Below are 19,120 nucleotides of genomic sequence, written 5' to 3'. Positions count from 1 at the left end.
ACAAATTGAAATTTGAAGTTCATAAACGATTAAAGATGTTTAATATTAAAATTTCTATGGATATTTATATTTAGATTTGCTTATAAGCATTCTGATTTTAAAAATTTTTCTTTCGAATCGAATTACGCATTTTTAGGAACTGTCAAATTGCTTCATAAAGGTTTAGAAAATTTGATATTGTATGCAAACTTATAATACCAGTTTAAATCAATATTAAGAAGTGTAGGGTACCTATTAAAAACAAGTGAAAAAAAACGAAAAAGAGATTTTTTTTAATTATTACATCACTTTTTAGTTTTGGTGTCATTCACTTGAATTCGTCAGTTAGTTGCTGGTGGTAGATGATGATGTAGGAATAAATAAAACTAAAACAAATATTTATTTATTCAAATAGTTGTGGATGGTAGGTATTTATTTTTCGTCATTCATAGAAAGAAAAAAAATTTTAATAAAAACACGAATTAACATTTATATTGCGTTGGAATATTTTAAAGCTTATAATGATTGGCATGTCTGTCTGTCTAGCTGAGTATGTTAAAATTCGTATTAAAAATTTGCAAACAAAAATAGTTTTACGCACAAAATTCCAGTTAATTTGCATAACTATTGTATATATTATGAATAAATCGATTTAAAACAATAATACAACTATTAAATAAAAATCTGTATCTAGTTATAGCAGAAGGCTGTCAATAAATAATTAGATTGTTGTTAGATATGTAGCTTATTAAAATAAATTAAAATTTTGCAAAATTTCTAGATCATTTCAAGAATTTTTTTATGCTAAAAAGGTTATTGGTTTTTAAATTAATTGCTAAAATACGCTGAAGGGAGAGTTGTTAAATTTATATAAACAAAATCTCCCTGAAATAAAAGTGAATTTAATACTTTATATTACATTTATTTTAGTTTGATTTCAATGCCGGATGCCACTTGAAGTATTTTTTTTTATTTAATTTTTCAAATCATCTTCAATTTTAAAAAGACATTGACGAAGTAGATTTGTGTTTGCTTTTACTGATAGTTAAATAAAATTTAACTTAACTGACTTTAGTTTTGGGTGCTACAGAGTATCTATCAATTAATTTAGTTTTTGTTCATATTGTTATTTAAATTTTTTTGGTTTTATGTACTTTTTTGTTGTTGTTTAATTTAATTTATTGTCTTTTTGGAGTTTCATACTAATTTATTTATCTTAATTGTTGTAATTAACTTGTTAAATGTGCAACAGTAGAAAAACTTTGTTGCAAAAGACATAAAAAATAAGTAAGAGTGTTATATTCGGCTGTGCCGAATCTTGTTTACCCACCATCAATATGTAGTTTTGGCCTTCAATGGGGACTTGAATCAGTTATGGTCCGAAATGTAAAAAAATTTTATAGAGTGATTAATTTCTTAAAACGTTAAATGACTTATGTGGAAATTTATGTTAATATCATTATATAGAAATTATTTATTGACAATAAAATATTTTTCCTATTTAAGGGTATAGGGGGTCAATTATGGACCGATCCTCAAAAAAGTTGATAGAAAGATTTAGGTTCATATACAACATATTTATGTCCAATTTCATCACGATGGCCATTATTATAAATAATTTATGAATGTTCGAGTCATTTTCTGAAGGTGACTTTGGGGAATAGGTGAAATCATGGATCCATTTTCAATATAAACCTTATCAACAGCTGCTTTTGTTTGGGGCCTATCGTGTTTTCAACAGAGAGGCAGACGTACGGACATAGCTATATCGTCTAAGAATCTTATGAGGACCCAGAATATATATACTAAAGTGGGTCTGCGACAATTCCTTAACATAACGAAGATTTTATACTACTAGTAATAGAAATGTTAAATGACTAATAATGGTCCGCTGTAAAAATGATATCGATAACAACCTCTATAAACGATTTATGTTAGTAAAATTGATTTTTGGATATATATCCAATAGTTGACCGCTCCTTACTAAATTTTGTAGTATAATATTTGCATATAAACTAAGACCCCGGTTTGGGACTGTAGAAATCCGACGCAAAACGAAACGACACAAATCGTGGTCTTAGTGAATAAGATATGTTTTTGCAGAATTTTGTTGAGATTGTGACATTTTATGAAGCATATATGAGTGTAAATTGTAGTGTATTCATTCGAGTAATGATCGTTCTATTAATCGAATAATTTCTTACGAATAATTATTCGAACAATTTATAAATGACCATTTTGAATAACGAATAATTCGATAAATTTTATGTAGCATAATCGAATAAAACGAATAAATGTACAAAACTATTTTAATTTAAACAATTGCTTAAAATTATTCATAATTCCAAATTCAAATAAGTAATAATGACCACTAAAAATGTATTGTTTCTAAAATTCGACAAATAACTTAAGATAAAGGGAGTCTTTCGACCACTGTAGATGAGTAATCCGACAGCTCCTTCTATTTATATATGTATATAAAAATTAAATGGTCCATGCATGTAATGGCATCACGTGAGAACGGCTGGAGCTTTGGCTGATTTATTTTTATTCGATTCGAAATTTTCAGGAGATGGTTTGTAAAGAAAAAAATTCAAAAACTCCTGGTAAAACTCGGAATATTTTTTTTGAGTCCAGTCAACTGTAATAAAAAAGCTCCCTAAAGTATGCAGTACAAATTTAGATATTTTATTTGCAAACAAATAAGAACAGGCAGGTGTATGTGGGTTGGAGAAACTTGAAGAACTAACATTAGTAAATGCTACCGGGCGAAGCCGAGGCGGTCAACTAGTAAATATATAAATATTACGGCAATAAGTTACAATTCTAAAAACAAGTCTTTTAAAATGTTTAATTTAGGACTTAAACCAATGAAAATAAAAGGTAAGGAATAAAATATTTGTTATTTGATTTCGAAACAGAAATTTTAAAGTCTAAATATGACGAGACGGCCGTAGTGTGAACATATGTATGCTGGCGAAATATTAGCAGAATCGCAATTAATAATCAAAATATTAACTTAGATTAAAGTGGTGGTGAATGTGATTTTGAAATAGTCGTCGAAATAAAAACATGGAGTTCGTCTTATACATGATGTTAAACGTCGTTGGACATCTTTGAAAGTATAATACAATTTGTTATAAATAACACTATGAGACAAAAAAAACTAAAGTAGAAATACCTGGAAAGTAATACTATTTTTCTGATAGGCTTTATCGAGAGCAATAAGAATATGTTTTTGAAATTTGCAAAACACCTCCATAATCTTGAGTTAAGCGTAAAAACCCGGTTTTTCATACCTTTAAGCACTTACAAGCCATTAGCTAAGCGGATTCTCAGGCGATTTTTAACGGATTTAAAAAGAAGAAATTGTGGCCTTTCCAATGGTATATATTTTATTTTAAGTATATTGACAAAATTTGTGTGTATTTCTTCAGCAAACATATTTTTGTTTTTATTTTTTCACCATTTTCCAACTTTGAAGAAGATTTTTATATAAAATAAAAATAAAGTTTTCAGAAAAATATCAATCAGCAAAGTAATAAAACATTTGTAATACTATCGTGTAAACAATAAATGTTTTTTCGAAACAATTTTTTGGAATACCGAATGATTTCAATAATATTTTAAATTTTAAAAGTGTTAATACTCAGTATTGCCGTCTATAAATACCTTTAGCATTACATTCAGAAAGTTCTTTTCACTCATTTTGTAAACGATTCACAACAATAAGTTGAATGAAGAAAAGTATTTTAATTTAATTTCAATTACATTTGAATTGACAAATATTTAATAATTCAAAGGCTGCATTATGAATTTATCCAACAAGGAATGAATTACATTCGAATAAAAGCCTACGATTTAAGCTAAAGGAATAGTTTTCTGGGATTGGTTTTGTGGTGTGAGTTCCTGATATTTTTCAATTCTGATTTTAGTGAATTTAGCTAAAAGAAAAGTCCTTATGTCAGAAGGCATCTTTACTCCTTCATTACCAGGACAATGGGCATTAGTTATAGACAAGTTAAATTCCTATAAACTATTGCACATTTGTTATCACATTTAATAAACTTGCTTCCGTCAAACAGTTTTGAAATCAACATTTGTTTTTCCATTTTCAGCATAAAATACACCAATTAACAAATATGTTTATGAAAAAACGTGTTAATTGTTTTGAAATTCTCATGTTTTTTGTGCAAATATCTAAACATTAATTTGCTAATTATAATCTTTAGGAATTTATTGTTCCACAACAAACAACAAGTGGGTGTAGATTTCAGTTTCATTTCAAAGAACATTGAAAAAAAATTCCCAAATTTAAATTTAAAAATAAAAACACAAACATTTTGCTAAATTTATATGTTAATGTAGACAAACATAGATACTTTTACACGTACGAATATCTACATACATATTTAGATACATACCTATAGATATGTATGTATAAATATTAAAAGTTTTATTCTAATGAGGTTGACAGTATGTTATTGTATTCAAGGTGTCACGTAAGACAGTTTTGTGTTTTTTTTCAGTATTTTTTTTTTCAAACCAAACTAAAAAACTTACAAATGAAACTGTATTTAGACAACTTGTGGCCCATTAAACGTGTTAAAATTTATGCTAAAAGCAGCTAGAATTCTCTTTTTGTATGAAAACAAAACCTAACAATGGAAAATAAAATTTTATAAAATTTGCATAAATATTTATAAAATTTCAATGTCCATTAAGATAAAAATATGGCCAAACAACTGTTATATTCAAAAAAATAAAATATAAATTTAAAATGTTGAATGACCTGTAACTATTTACAACTTGATGTCGATTTAAATTTACATTAATTGTTTGTATAAATTGTGGTTGAAAAAAGTAGAAAAAAATATATATAAATAAATAAAAGTAACCTTGTTTAAATTTAAGTAGTTTAAAGACAACCACCACTTAATAAACTATAATTCATTTTCAACTAATTGCTGTCAAAAACAAAATATTGTTCATTATAGTTTTTAATGAATGTTTCTTTTTATCATTCATATATTTTGGGTTAAATACTTTGTTTTTTTTTTAACTATTTATTTATTATCGAGTTCATTTGTGTAAATAGTTTGTAATGTTTTTAGCTACATAAATACTTAAATATAAATATTAACCTCTTGTAATATGTTTATTACATTGTAAGTACATTTTCCAATGTTTACAGAAACTTTTTGTATGACAAAATCTGCACACTGGGTGTCAAAATTTGCAAAGTGTATGAAAATAAAAACCTTGATAATTAAAACAAATTTATACAAAATATTTATTTATAGTTAAAAAAAACAAACACAAATCTATTAAAAATATTTGCTGAATTGTTTGTGTTGAATGAATCATATAAATTGACCTATTAATGCTCGAGATATTAGCCGGTTTCTGTTTCACATCTAAAATCTAAAAATGCTCAGATCTTACTCAAAGTTGTAGCACTAATCAAGTTTAAAATTGAGAGTACAAAAATCTAAATTTGAACCTGGTTATCGGTTAAAGTAATTTTTTTGTTGATCACAGTGAAAATTTAACTTACAATAAAGATTTTAATTGTGAATATAAAAGCAAATATGTTTGGATATATCTTCGATTTTAACTGAATTCATACAAAATTCTTAATTCAGAATTTAAAAAAATGTTCCAATTAAATATAATATTTCAACTTCATTTAAAGGTATTTTTTGAGTAGAATTCCTTCATTGTTGAAATCATAAATAAATGCACACAGATTGGAAACTTGAAAAAAAAACTCAAACAAAAAAAAATACTCAAAGCAATCACAAGGAGTATTGTTTTTGTTTTCACATAGTTTTTTTTAACTAATAGCACTTAGGTTTTTGACAACTGAGTTAGGTCTTTGATAGGAGAGTTTCCGAGCTATGTGTATTTATATATGGTTGAAATAAATCATAATAATGGAAATATAAATATACCAATATGAATAATAATAAAATGATACAATTTTATTGTAATCGAATTCAAATTAAATTAAAATATATTGGGTGCATCTTAAAAATGCGGAAATTACAATAGATCTTTTGAACGCGGTTTTTATGTTTAATAACTTATGTATATGTCATTTTGAAGGGTTCATATCTGTAATTTATTCTCACTTAGTTATTGAACATTATAGTGTAAACAACAAAGTTTTTTTTTTTGCTTCGAAAATGTCAAATTTTGTCACAACAAAGCGTCATATGCGGGAAGATTTGCTTTAATTCTTTAGTTTAAAAAAAAGTGCCGCTGAAGCACACCAATTGCTGTCCAAAGCTGGTAGTTAATGTGTTCCATCGGTTTCAACGTGTGGTTCAGAAGTGGTGATTTTGACACTGACGACAAAGATCACCCAGGCCAGCCAAAAAGTTTGAAGACCAAGAAGATTGTTGTAAAACGCAACAAGAGCTTACAAAATCATTGTGAAAATTTGGAAAATCATTAATCAGCTATTTCAAAACATTTGAGAGTAGCAGGATTCATACAAAAGCAGAGAAATTGGTTACCATATGAATTGAAGCCGAGAGACCTTGAACGACGAATTTGCATGTCTGAAATGGGGCTTGAACGCTATAAACGAAAATAATTTTTGCACCAAGTCATTACTAGCGATGAAACGTGGATTCATTACGATTAACGATAACGTAAAAGATCTTATGTGAAGCCCGGCCAACCAGCCGAATAGACACCAAAGGAACTCAACTGATTCGTTTGAAGCGACCATTGATCGAAAAATGCCCGGACTTGAAACCGTAATATTCCATCATGACAACGCTAGGCAATATGTTGCAATACCTGTTAAAAAGTATTAAGAATGAAGTGGTTTGGAAGTTTTGCCTCATCCGCCTTTTTGTCCAGACCTTGCCCCGTCCGACTACTATTTGTTTCGATCGAGTGGCTTGATTTGTTGTTGACCTCAAAAGATAAGCAGTTCTTTTGGCTCGGAATCCATATATTGTCAGAAAGATGGGAAAATTTCATAGCTATCAATGACCTATACTTTGAATAAATTTATATTCTACAAATGTTGCAAAATAAAAACCAACAATTTGAAAAAATCCCACATTTTTAAGTCATACACCCAATAGAATAATTTATTGAGTTAACCCTTTGTCGCCTACGGTACTTATAAGTACCATAACAAAAATAAGCTTACAAAATGAAAACAAAACATATTTTTACTCTTTTTGCCCAAAAGTACTTTGAAGTACACTATCATCTTTGGAATAATATATTTTTTTTTGCCTATTGGCAAAGTCGCTTATCCAGAATAACGGTAAATTATTTCATGTTCTCATTGTGGTGTTTATTTATGTTGTAATGGCAGAAGATACTGTTTCGTAAAATACTATAAAATAGACTTTACAAAACTAATCAATATATTAATAAAATGTCAATAAAAATCTATGAGTTTTTTTATCTTTTGGCTGATGCTGACCCAATGGTACCAGGTCCCTTTCGGATCCTTGCAGGTCTCTTACGGTACCTTGCAGGTCCTCCACAAAGTTAAAATTTTGTAAATATCTTCCTGAAGTACTTATTTTCAATATTTAATAAAAAAAAATAAAACTTTTCCAACGATTTAAAGCCTTGGTCCACAAGGGGTTAAAAGTCTTAGACAAATCAAGAGACACAAGTGTAGATACTGAGTTATTGTCGAAATGCTGCCGTATATCATCTGTCATATCAAGTAAAAGAGAGAACATATTATGACCGAAACGGTAAGCATATTGCGAGGGAGTAATAAGTTCACACACAGAAAACAGTAGTCATGTATTCAAATCGTCTATAAAAATACAGTTTACACAAGATTTTTTATAGACAATACAATTATACTGAAGATTTTTTATAGAAAATAATGTTAAATACAAGAATTTCTGTATACAATACTGTTATACTCAGGATTTCATACAGCAGATACTATATAGAAAATACTTTAGAAAATCATTCCGAGTCTGACCCGTCTGTATGTTAAAATCAACTTTCCGTAGCCCCCAAAAAACTTACATATACGATTCATTCATCTATATATCCGCTATAGATCCGTTTCGGTTGCTATTTAAAATCGATAAAATCGGCCCACAAATGGCTGAGATATATGAAAAACCAGGACCATCTCGATCTTTTACTTATTTTTGATCTATATCTGGATAACTAAATCATAAATATAAACAATATGGATATCTAATGATAGATATTTCAAATACCTTTGCAACAACGTAAATGAGGTCATAGCAATTCTGACCTACAATGGATCAAAACCGGGAAAAATATTTTTTGACTCTAATTTCAAGAAAAAATATTTTTTGTCATAAAATTTGTTAACTAATAAATTAAAAAAAATTGTTTAAACATTTAAAAAAAAATGAATAAAGAAATTTTTAAAAAATATGTTTGGCATTTTTTCACCAACAAATTAAACAATTTTTTAAATTTTTTTTGTTTGCCATTTTTTCACCAACAAATTAAACAATTTTTTTATTTTAAAGTTTAATTTGGTAAAGGGTATATAAGATGCGGCACAGCCGAATACAGCTCTCTTACTTGATTAAGTTTGAATATGAAATAGTAGAAAAAAGTACAATCGTATCAACGTTTTCATCCTGTTCTGTAGTTATGCCAAAAAGTATCCTGAGTTGATAAATAATTCCAATATTACAGGATTATATAAAATGTCTTTCTAGAAAAGAATACCTTTCTGACAGGACGTTTGATTTTATGCGGCAGATCTATATATTTTGTTGATCTAAATTCCAGGATATATTTCAGTTGATCTTTGGTAAAAGGGTTAAAAATTTGTTCACGGTTTACAATAAAAACATATCAATAAACTAATTTATATACATATGTACATAAAAATATTGAAAATATACTTAACTATTTGGCAAATAACTCGAAGTTTTACAATATTTTCCATATGTTATTCATGTTAAAAAAAATTATACAAATGTTCGTAACCAGAATGTTTAACACCTGCATGATTATATTTCAATTAAGGATATATATTTGTAGACTAGCGTGATCATATCTTCGATTTTTTTTTTAATTTATAAGAAAAAAACTACTTAATCAATCAATATTTCTATTAGGTAATTGACAGCGAACGCCTCAAAAATAAAAATTTGGTTTAATTTCCAGCATTTTTTATAAATTCAATTTCTCTTATTATATTATTTCATTAAGATTAGATGATGTATTAAAGATCCTGTTTTGTTACATTTGTGGCGAATATAATGGGTGTTTTTTTAGGCCCGATAGACCTTAAAAAAGGGTTAACTGTCAAACTAACTCTCCCTTGGGGCACTGATATGCATCTTGGTGACCTCCACACCTTGATGTTGTGCCTCGAGGGGAAATATGGAGCGAATCCGGGGCTTCAAGGTGCACTGACCTCATTTCTGATAAGAATTTAATCGTGGGTTAAAAGACTGATATTTGGGCTAGTGACAAATTTCGGGCCACCAAATGGATTTTACAAGGTGATATTGCCGATACAACAGAGCCATTGAAAGTAGCAGATAGCAACTGGCGTTGTGCTCAGGAAACGTATTGGGGTAGTAGCATTCGTGATGTACTGGTCGTTGGGCTTGGTTCTCGGTCGAGGTCAAAAGTGTGTGTTATAGTACGCACACTTTGACTTTTACTGGGAACTTTTGATAGACGCATTGTTTCTATCCGATGTTAAGACCACCGTGTGGATTGACACTTGAACAATGCTACCAAATTATCAAAATTTAATTTGAAAATCAGTAATGGATAGGAAACTTATAGATGACTGTTTTATCGCAACATTGTGTTCAGCAATGAGACTCATTTTTGGCTTAACGGGATTTTTGATAAACCAAATTCCGAATATGCAGTGAGACCAATCCACAATAGACCCTACAGACTCCATTGTATCCAGAAATTCTTATAATTTCAAGCTCTATCATGCTTAAACAAACATCCTTTACATAAATTTATATAATTCATGGGCAGACATTATTTTTAACTAAGAAAATGGAAAGTATTTAACAATTTTCAATAATTTAAAATCTTGAAACTATTTCCTAAATAAATTTAAAGAACTGAAATGTAATTATTTGAAGTCTTTTTGGTGCACATTATTAGATATAGCTTGAAGTATACTCAAACTAAGTTTGTGATTGAAACACATTTGTCATTTTAGGACACAATGGAGACTTAATTAACACTTAAATTAAGTTATAATTTTGAATCTGTTTAGTTAAAACGGAAATTTTCATTTATAACACATTATTATGTGTGAAAAATTCAAATGTTGCATAAAATCTTTGCTCAAAGACTTTATTCATGGTAGGTTTTAGTTAAAACAAAATAAAACTAAATAAATCAACAAATATGCTGGGTAAAACTACAATATATAACAGTAAAAATGTGTATTAAAACAATGATTTTATGTGAGTTTAATTTCCATAAAAATCAAAACAGAAAAATCATATTTTACACACAAAATTCATAAATTTCCCACAATAAGTTGGTTACTTAAGTCTTTCTTAAACAAAAACAACACACGACAACAACAATACAGCAAGTTTTTGTCTTGAGTCTTTTGATTTACTCAGAGATTCACTCTTATTTGTGGTTGTTGTTGGCTGGATGGTTGGTTGTTGGCTTGTTTGAACAATATTCATTATTACAAATAAATTAACATAAAATAACATTAAATCATTTGTTATCTACTAGAATAACCCACATACAATTGTTAAAGACTTTTATTTTCATAAAATTAAAACAAATTGAAAGAACGACCCCACTTCAAACACTTGCAAGATTGGAAATCAAATGTACAAGTAACAAACACTTTCTAAGAACTATAACCAAATAAAGACAATTTTTCAAATAACTTATTCGAACAGCAAAATTGATATTGAAATCTATACAAGTCCCAAACAATTGTGAAGAAACCCACATAAATTTAATTAAAGTTTCATTAATTTTACTTATTTACTAACAGACTTTGACAAACCCATTTCATTTAAATTTCCATTAAGAAAATCAAAAAAAAAATGAAGATGAATCGTTACTGGTGGCTGGCAAGCAGCGTTGGCTGAATAAAAGGCGTCATTTGTCATCAGGCCTCAAAAAGCCACAGTACTACAGTAACATAAATTTCAAGTACACTCAAAAAATACATTGGAATATGACAAATCCATTGTAACTGATAAGATCTTTTAATTTTCTCAATAAACAACAAACCTAAAGTATTTACAATAAAGAACAAACCTACGCTTATGGAATTTAAATTACTTTCTTCAACTCTTTTGTTTAAATCTATGTCAAGTGTTATTGACAATATTTTGTAGTTATTATTTTAACATATGTATAAAATTATAATTATTAATCACCTGGTTTTTAGTTAAATTTATTCCAAATATCTGCTGCTTGAAATGCAAATCTTTTAAATTTCAACTTTTTTAATTTCTTTAGACACACTTTTAAAAAAAAAAAAAAAAAAACATTTACAGAAAATTTCTTTTTATTTCTCTTCTTTTTCCTTTGAACTTTAATTGCACATTTAATTTCTGTATCCGCAGCACGTTTTCATAACTTTTGTTAAAAATAAAATTTTATATACGAAATATGTATTGTATTGTATATATAATTAATGTTGTTCTTTGATTAACGTATTTGGTGGTTAATATCGATTTCCGTTTAATGTTTTTTCCCGTTTTTGGCAAACGACGACACAATTATTTTGTTGGCTTTTTATATTTTCATATTACATACAGCTCGTTTCAAGTATGTTTTCCTTTCTTTAATTATTATTATTTTATAGCAATTTCCATTCAATTGATTTAAACGTAAATCAATTTTAACGCTCATTTATTCAAAACAAACAAAAAAGAAAGAAACGCGTTGGCGCGTAACCGCTGTCACACAACCGTTAATAATAAAGTTTGTTTAGAAACTGATTTTGAAAATAGTCTCAACTGCTGGCTTTAGCTGCAAACTTTTTTGTTGTTTCTCTCATAAGCAACTTAGTTATGTTCGAAGCGAACATGTTGTGTTGCAATAGGTTATGGTTGTACATAGTTTTGTCTGCACAAATGAGATGTAAAGACGTCTTAAAAAGCAAAATAATTTCAGTGTCGCGTGCCCATTGCAAATTGCAATATGTCTAGAGTGATTTTCCTTTGGATGAACATTTAAATTTGCAGGTTGTATAAATAACAAAGGTATTCACGGTAGACAATTTATTCTAAAAAAAATTGCAAAAATACACAGAGAAAACAGATTCTTAGTAATCGAATGATTCGGTTGCACACATAGAATTTTTAGGTTCTATCAACAGAAAATCGGTTGATAAAGAAGAATTTCGGTTGAAGTAACCAAACTTTTGTTATCCCTTATAAAATGTTGTAGCCACAACTGTAACATTTGGTCACTAAGGTAGAATCATTCGATTGGCAATAAATTTGGTTGCTACTACGAATCTGTTTCTTTCATATTCCTTGAAGATAGAGACCGGTTCTAGTTGTTACATTTTATATGTAAGGGACCTGACACTTTAACATGACATTGATAAGAGTGGGAGAACGGATCAATATTATTATAATAAAAACATATTGTTACGAAATTGTATTATCAATATGAATTTAACAGTCTGTAACGGCTGCTTGCAACATTCATCATGTTTATAAACATTTCCATCAATAGAAACTTCTACTTAACAATAATGTTGATAACACGATGTTTTTAACATTGATTAAAACTGTTAAATCTATTAACATTAACATTAAAGCTGCTAAAGGCTCTAGGTGATCATTGTGGAACATTTTAGATTTGTCCGTCAGATAATTCATGGAACGACTAGATGATGGCACTGTTTATATAAATAGTAACAGTGAGTTGCAGAGTAGTTAGTATATCGTAGGCGCTGTTAGAATTAACATAAACTGTATTACCAGTATATTCTTGTAAATTGTAAAGTGTGTTTTTAAAGTGAGTTTATTAAAAGATAGTGACTACATAAATTGTTGTGTAAATTTAAATAAATAAAGAGTTTTTAAATTACTGATCGCTATTATTTGCAATTAAAAGTCTACGTTTTTTTTGGGATTTAGAAGAAAACACAGTATTATATGACTTGTACATTAGGGAAATAACTATTGAATTTTTTTTGCAAATATGCAAATTGGCATAGCATAGTAGAATAGAGCATTAAAAAATATGAAAAATTACGTTAATATTTGTTCTATAGACACAAATTACCATTAGGATTACTTATAGGCTGTCAATTGTGTAGCTTCAGTGCAAAATTATCTTCAGTGTTCGCAAGCTTCAGACATGACTACCCATATTGTTTTTACTTCCAGCGATTTTCACAATTAATTTATTTGATTTTTACCATCAACTATTTGTTGCAGATGTTGATGTTGAAATGCTAAATTATTGAAATATATGGCATTATTTACTTGATTAGATCATAAATTTTAAAGAAACAACTATGTAAATATTTAAAATGATACAATTTTTTACTGTTCAATTGCAATTTGTTTATTAAGGAAGGATAAATTATTTGGTTACAAAAAAAATATGAACAAATTAATTTAATCAAACACATCAAATGCTTATGAACTTAGAGTTGCTTTTAGAAAAATAAAGCAATATTCAGCATTTAATGTGTTACTTACAAAGTTTCGAAAGAATTAATTTTTAATTCAATTTTAAAAATTTAATTAAATAAAAGGAGATAAGACATACTTATCTCCTTTTTTCGTAAATTAATTCATTATGAATTAATTCATGCTCACAAGTTTACATGGACAGCCAATCAGATGGACGGACATAGTTAAATCGACTCAGAAAGAGATTCTGTGTCGATCTGTACTTTAAGGTGGGTGTTAGACTAATATTTTTGGGCGTTACAAACATCAGCATGGTGGTGTAGGATTTAAATAGCATATTGTTTCTTCCGGTTAAACAGAAAGGCGAAAAGTAGGTTAGGTTAGGCTTCCAGGCAGCCGCAAAGTGAAGATAGGAAAGAAGAACAGCACACGTGGGTTCAGGCAATAGGTCCCTTTGTGTTACCTGAAAGTAAGAAGATAGAAATGAAAAGATAATTGGACAGTCTGATGTGATGAAGAGATTGACAAGTGAAGAGGAAGAAGTTCCGAAAAAGAGAGGAGAGAGGTCACTCTGTGGAGATTCCCGAGGCCTGACTAGCCTATTACTATTTCTGATAAAGGCATTTTAATATAGTTTCATGTCTCAGAAAGACTATTTAGGGAACGATGTCCCAGAAACCTTAACCTTCGCTTTACCAAAGGTTTTTTATGTACATGGTTTACCTATACCCACCCGGGTGGTACTGCAGTTCTACACATATATGCGACGAACAAAATTTTAAAAAATCCAAAAAACCTTATAAAAAGTTTAAAATGTTTTTATTAAATTCTACAGAACTCTAAAATTTGTTCAGTGGGACTTTTTTGTGAGCTAAATTGTGAGCGTGTCAAGCCAAGAAAATATGTTGTCCGACCCGATTCAGTCGGTGCCATATCATCCTGATTATAGTACATGTGGGTTCACAACCCTATCTTATCTGAGCGAGCTCATAGTAGAAGTTACTATTTTTGTAGCTTGCATTTGGATAACAGAATCCCACATAGGAATCCCGTCGGGCAGCATGGAGCCTTTTTTCGCCAAGTCATCAGCTTCCCATAATATCTCCGTGTCCTGAATGTCTTGCCATCCTGTTTAAGGATGCCCGGTATTCCTGGACCAAATTAGATGTTGTGTATAAAACTTTTAAACATTTTATTTCGGCCTGACTGTCAGTATATATACGAATATACCTGCCTGATATCTTATTATAACTGAGCCACACGCAGAGAAAAAATATAGTTGTGCATGTATATATGGTTACAGTAAACAAATATATGTTTGTGACAACCATAATTTTATCATAATATATTGTTCTCAGATTATGGTACCCATAAGCCGAGAGCAACATAATATGGTCCTTCATCAGTCCTTCATCATATAAATTGTTGTCACAAACATATACTTCTTTACTGTAACCATATATATGGTTGATACAATCATGTGAATCGTAAGTTAATCATATTATAATTACCACAATCATGTAAATAGTTACTGTAACTATAATATTATTAAAAAACTTGTAACAATATTGAAATGGTTACAGTAAACATGCACAACTATATTTTTTCTCTGCATGCAGTTAGCCGCCCTTTTAATGGCCGATATTACGGCCTGAATAATGCTACATTCATTCATAGACCGTCCGTATAGACTAAGAGAAAGTAGCTTTAATATGGTTTTATTTTAATGTCAATGCCAACAAAGTGTGTTTTTAATCCTACAAATTAACAAATCCTTTAGAAGTACATAATAATATATATTATCAAGTTAAAAGTATCATTCCATAGATTTGAGCATAGTAAACAAAGACCCAGACGTTTTTAAAACCTGTATTAAAAGCAAATATTTACAATTAAATAAATAATATTTAGATATTCTTTTTGAATTGAATACCAACCCATAAAAATAAAGGTAAATCGGCCACAAAGAAGACACCAGTTAAAATGCAAGGCTTTTGGGCTCTCATCATGGGTAAAAGCAATAATTTTTTAGATTTGATACTCATATCATGCCAATGGAAATAGTTATAAATGTTCACTGCAATTGAGGTACTCTGAAATGTAGAAGTAACTAAAAATTCTTTAAACATATCGCAATTGAAATTAACCTCATCAATTATCCTTTGACCACCCCGACAATACAACAGCAGCTGCAGTGAGACAGACACTAAAAATAAGATATGAAACAGCAATGTTGACACTTCACCGCCCCGGGCAATTTGAAATATTAAACAAGCTATTTGTAAAAAGCTAAGAGTATATTTGAAGAATACCGTCACCATGAAGACATCATTGAAATTATTGGCCAATTCAATGACACGCTGATGATACTTAATGTGAAGTATAATGGTTCTTACAAAGTTACTCTCGTCATCCTGTATTCGTCCGTTATTAGCTGTCGTTTTGAAGCGCAAATTTAGAATGCGAAATTGTGCGCACACATTGTGAGCAAACCAGGAAAATAGCGTATCATTTGATAAGGCACCATTAAGAATATACAAAATGGCAATAATGTTCCAAATATATGCCAAGAGATAACCGTTGTATGACTTAGGTTCTAGCACAATGTGATATCTAAAGAGGGTTGAGAGAATGATTCATAAGGAATTTTTTTTATCAAACGTTTTTACTTACGCTGCCTTTAATGGAAGATCAATATTCTCCATAAATCCATAGCCCTTCAAATAATAAAAGTATGCAACTATAATTGGTGATAATAGGGCCATTGCGATAGTTGTCAATACTGCGCGATAAAATAATATGGAATAGAAATGATCCATGCGATTTTCCTCTGCAATGATCTTCAAATCATCGCCACATCCTGAGTATAAAATTTAAATATTTAAAAATTTATTTTAAAAAAATACCCATACATTACATACCTTCCAAATTCCACAACCATATATGGCGCACTAATTTAACAACCTTTTTCTTATTCCAAACAAAACACCACATTTTTATTAAAGCCAATAATGCCTGCCAAAAAGGTGCCAGTATATCCGTCACCAAATCCAAATCATGTCTACATTCAGTGGCATAAATCAACATTAAAATGCAAAGAGTCGCAAGTGATGCCATTGGGATCCAGTTTAAAATCGGATTGAAAAAAGTTCTTTTGTCAGACGTAATATCGATTCCCATGCAGTTGAAAATAAATTGTTGTATTGTAAAATAATTATTTATTCCATACTGTGGCGGTAGAGCATCTGGCGGTGATTTTAATTTAAACATTGCATGAATTTGCATTTGAATTGAAGAACTTAGTTCCTTTTTGATAACTGATGCAATTGCAATTGAATAGTATTTGTATTGTTTCAGCTCTTTTATATTAATGGATGTGGTAAATAGAATTATTTTCTAATGGTAATTTGTTGGGAACGCCTTGTCTGCAGACAGGAGTTGGCCAATTTAAATTGAATGTTTTGGTTTACGTTAATTCTTAATACTCTGATGTTCTTGTTTGTGTTATAAGGTGAATGAACCTAATCTAGTATCAATTATTAACGACCAAAATAGTATAATTTTATAATTACACTTGTCAACTAAATAATGAATTTTAAAACAAAAGCGTTCAAAGTTTTACTAAGATTTTAAATTATTCTTTTTTGTAAAATATTTGCTCAATGTCAACGTAACTTTTCGAGACGAACGAAGCAGCTTCAACTCAGTTGACTAGGCTGCTCCTAGCCTTACAACCTGTCGTGGCCCACATCCTAAACATTGGGTAAATGGTTATAAGGTTTGTAGATTAGGTGTTATGGGCTACACCCTTTTTCCCGTCCTCTGATGAGAATGTTAGTCAGTCATTGACATCCAGCTGAGGTGAGTAGAGAGGTGAAAGGTAAACCTGCCCTTATACTAAGAGTTTTGTTTTCGGTTTTAGCCGAAACCTCGGTTATTCATGGCTTATACCAAAATACCAAAAAATATAAAAAATCTAACTACACGCAGAGAAAAAATATAGTTGGGCATGGTTACTGTAACCATTTCAATATTGTTACAAGTTTTTTAACTATATTATAGTCACAGTAACCATTTACATGATTGTGGTAACCATAATATGGTTAACTTGCGATTCACATGATTGTCTCAACCATATATATGGTTACAGTAAACATATATATGTTTGTGACAACCATTTATATGATGAAGGACTTATCATATTATGGTGCTCTCGGCTTAATGCTTATCATAATCTGAGAACAACATATTATGATAAAATTATTCATCATAAATATGGTTGCCACAAACATATATTTGTTTACTGTAACCATATATATGATTGAGACAATCATGTGAATCGTAAGTTAACCATATTATGGTTATCACAATCATGTAAATGGTTACTGTGACTATAATATTGTTAAAAATCTTGTAACACTATATAAATGGTTACAGTAACCATGTCCAATTATATTTTTTCTCTGCGTGTAGGATCAGGGAAGAGGTATCGTAAATCCGTTTTCATGCTTAGATAAAGGAAAATAAGGTTGTCTTATAGGTCATGCCTTGGGGAATCAGCGGGTCAAAAGTTGACAATTTACAAATTCAAAAAAACTGAACATAAATGGCTCTGGAAAATTGGGGGAATGGAATTCTAGAAAAATCTCTCGGTGCCTTGTAGCTTTATATGTCCTCTAGTAGGCCCACTTACCTAGGCAACAGGTATGATTTCATGGCCTGGGTATTAAATACCCATTTCGGCTTTAACGGGTTCTAAACACATGAATGTGAATTATATTTTTCGAGTAAAAAATATTTAACACGATTTTATTATATTTATATTGGAGAATACGCACCAGAACCTGTACAATGAACTTGAGGAATTTTTACCATTGCTATTTAACTCACATGGAAATTCAACTGTAAGTACTTTTATGTATATGAATATACTAATTTCCAGAACTTTCTGATACTTTCCGAAGGAAAGCATGCAATAAAATTAATTGCACTTAAGATCTTAAAGAAGTCAAACTTTGTCATTTCGATGAGTTCTTAATATAATTATTGAGGTGCTTAATATTATTTTTACAAATTTCCGGGATTGAAAGGATTTTTGTATTTCATCCCGGGATGGATGGATTCCTTAGTAATAATACTTGTTTTACATTAACATTTAAATGTCCTTTCGTAACATGCAGCTTTCGTATGGGAGGCAAGAAATTTCAAATTCATATTTGGAAACCTTCCTGTTAAGAATATTACCAATTCCTTTTAACATTTTCCGGCCAATGAAACTTCTAACCCCCATTAACACAAAGTCTGGTTATGTGTTAACTAATAATTATACTTACAGTATACTACTTAATAACCTAGCCCAAAGTCGATTACATATAAAGCCATACCGGCATCCGAAGTTCTGGGACTTTAACCTATGATGGGGACGATTTGGTATGGGTTTGGATGGCAGATACTCTTTAGGTTTTCATGTCGAAAGTCGGGTCGAAATTAAAGAACAATTCTATGGGTGGTTACTCACCTGAGGAAGTAGAGGGATA

The 19,120-nt window shown here is 29.7% G+C and overlaps 2 protein-coding genes across 2 annotated transcripts in view; both read right to left on the bottom strand.

Moving 5' to 3' along the window:
* The window catches only part of LOC135960938 (uncharacterized), a 50,604-nt gene extending 39,138 nt beyond the window's left edge, over positions 1-11,466 (bottom strand). The window contains exon 1 of the mRNA XM_065512359.1: positions 11,361-11,466. The gene's annotated coding sequence lies outside the window, so the exon portion shown is untranslated. The remainder of the gene's footprint in view (positions 1-11,360) is intronic.
* A 3,933-nt stretch (positions 11,467-15,399) lies between these two features.
* On the bottom strand, positions 15,400-16,670 carry LOC135961182 (odorant receptor 45a-like). The gene is made up of 5 exons (XM_065512677.1): positions 16,505-16,670; positions 16,257-16,443; positions 15,731-16,196; positions 15,521-15,676; positions 15,400-15,450 (listed from the first exon to the last, which is right to left on the bottom strand). Exons 1-5 carry the CDS (start codon positions 16,668-16,670, stop codon positions 15,400-15,402), a joined length of 1,026 nt encoding a protein of 341 aa, XP_065368749.1.
* Positions 16,671-19,120: the final 2,450 nt, after the last annotated feature.

This window comes from Calliphora vicina, chromosome 5, assembly GCF_958450345.1.
Source record: "Calliphora vicina chromosome 5, idCalVici1.1, whole genome shotgun sequence".
NCBI classification, from domain to species: Eukaryota; Metazoa; Arthropoda; class Insecta; order Diptera; family Calliphoridae; genus Calliphora; species Calliphora vicina.
The sequence above is the reverse complement of the archived record's forward strand: the minus strand, read 5'-3'. Positions and strand labels throughout refer to the sequence as shown.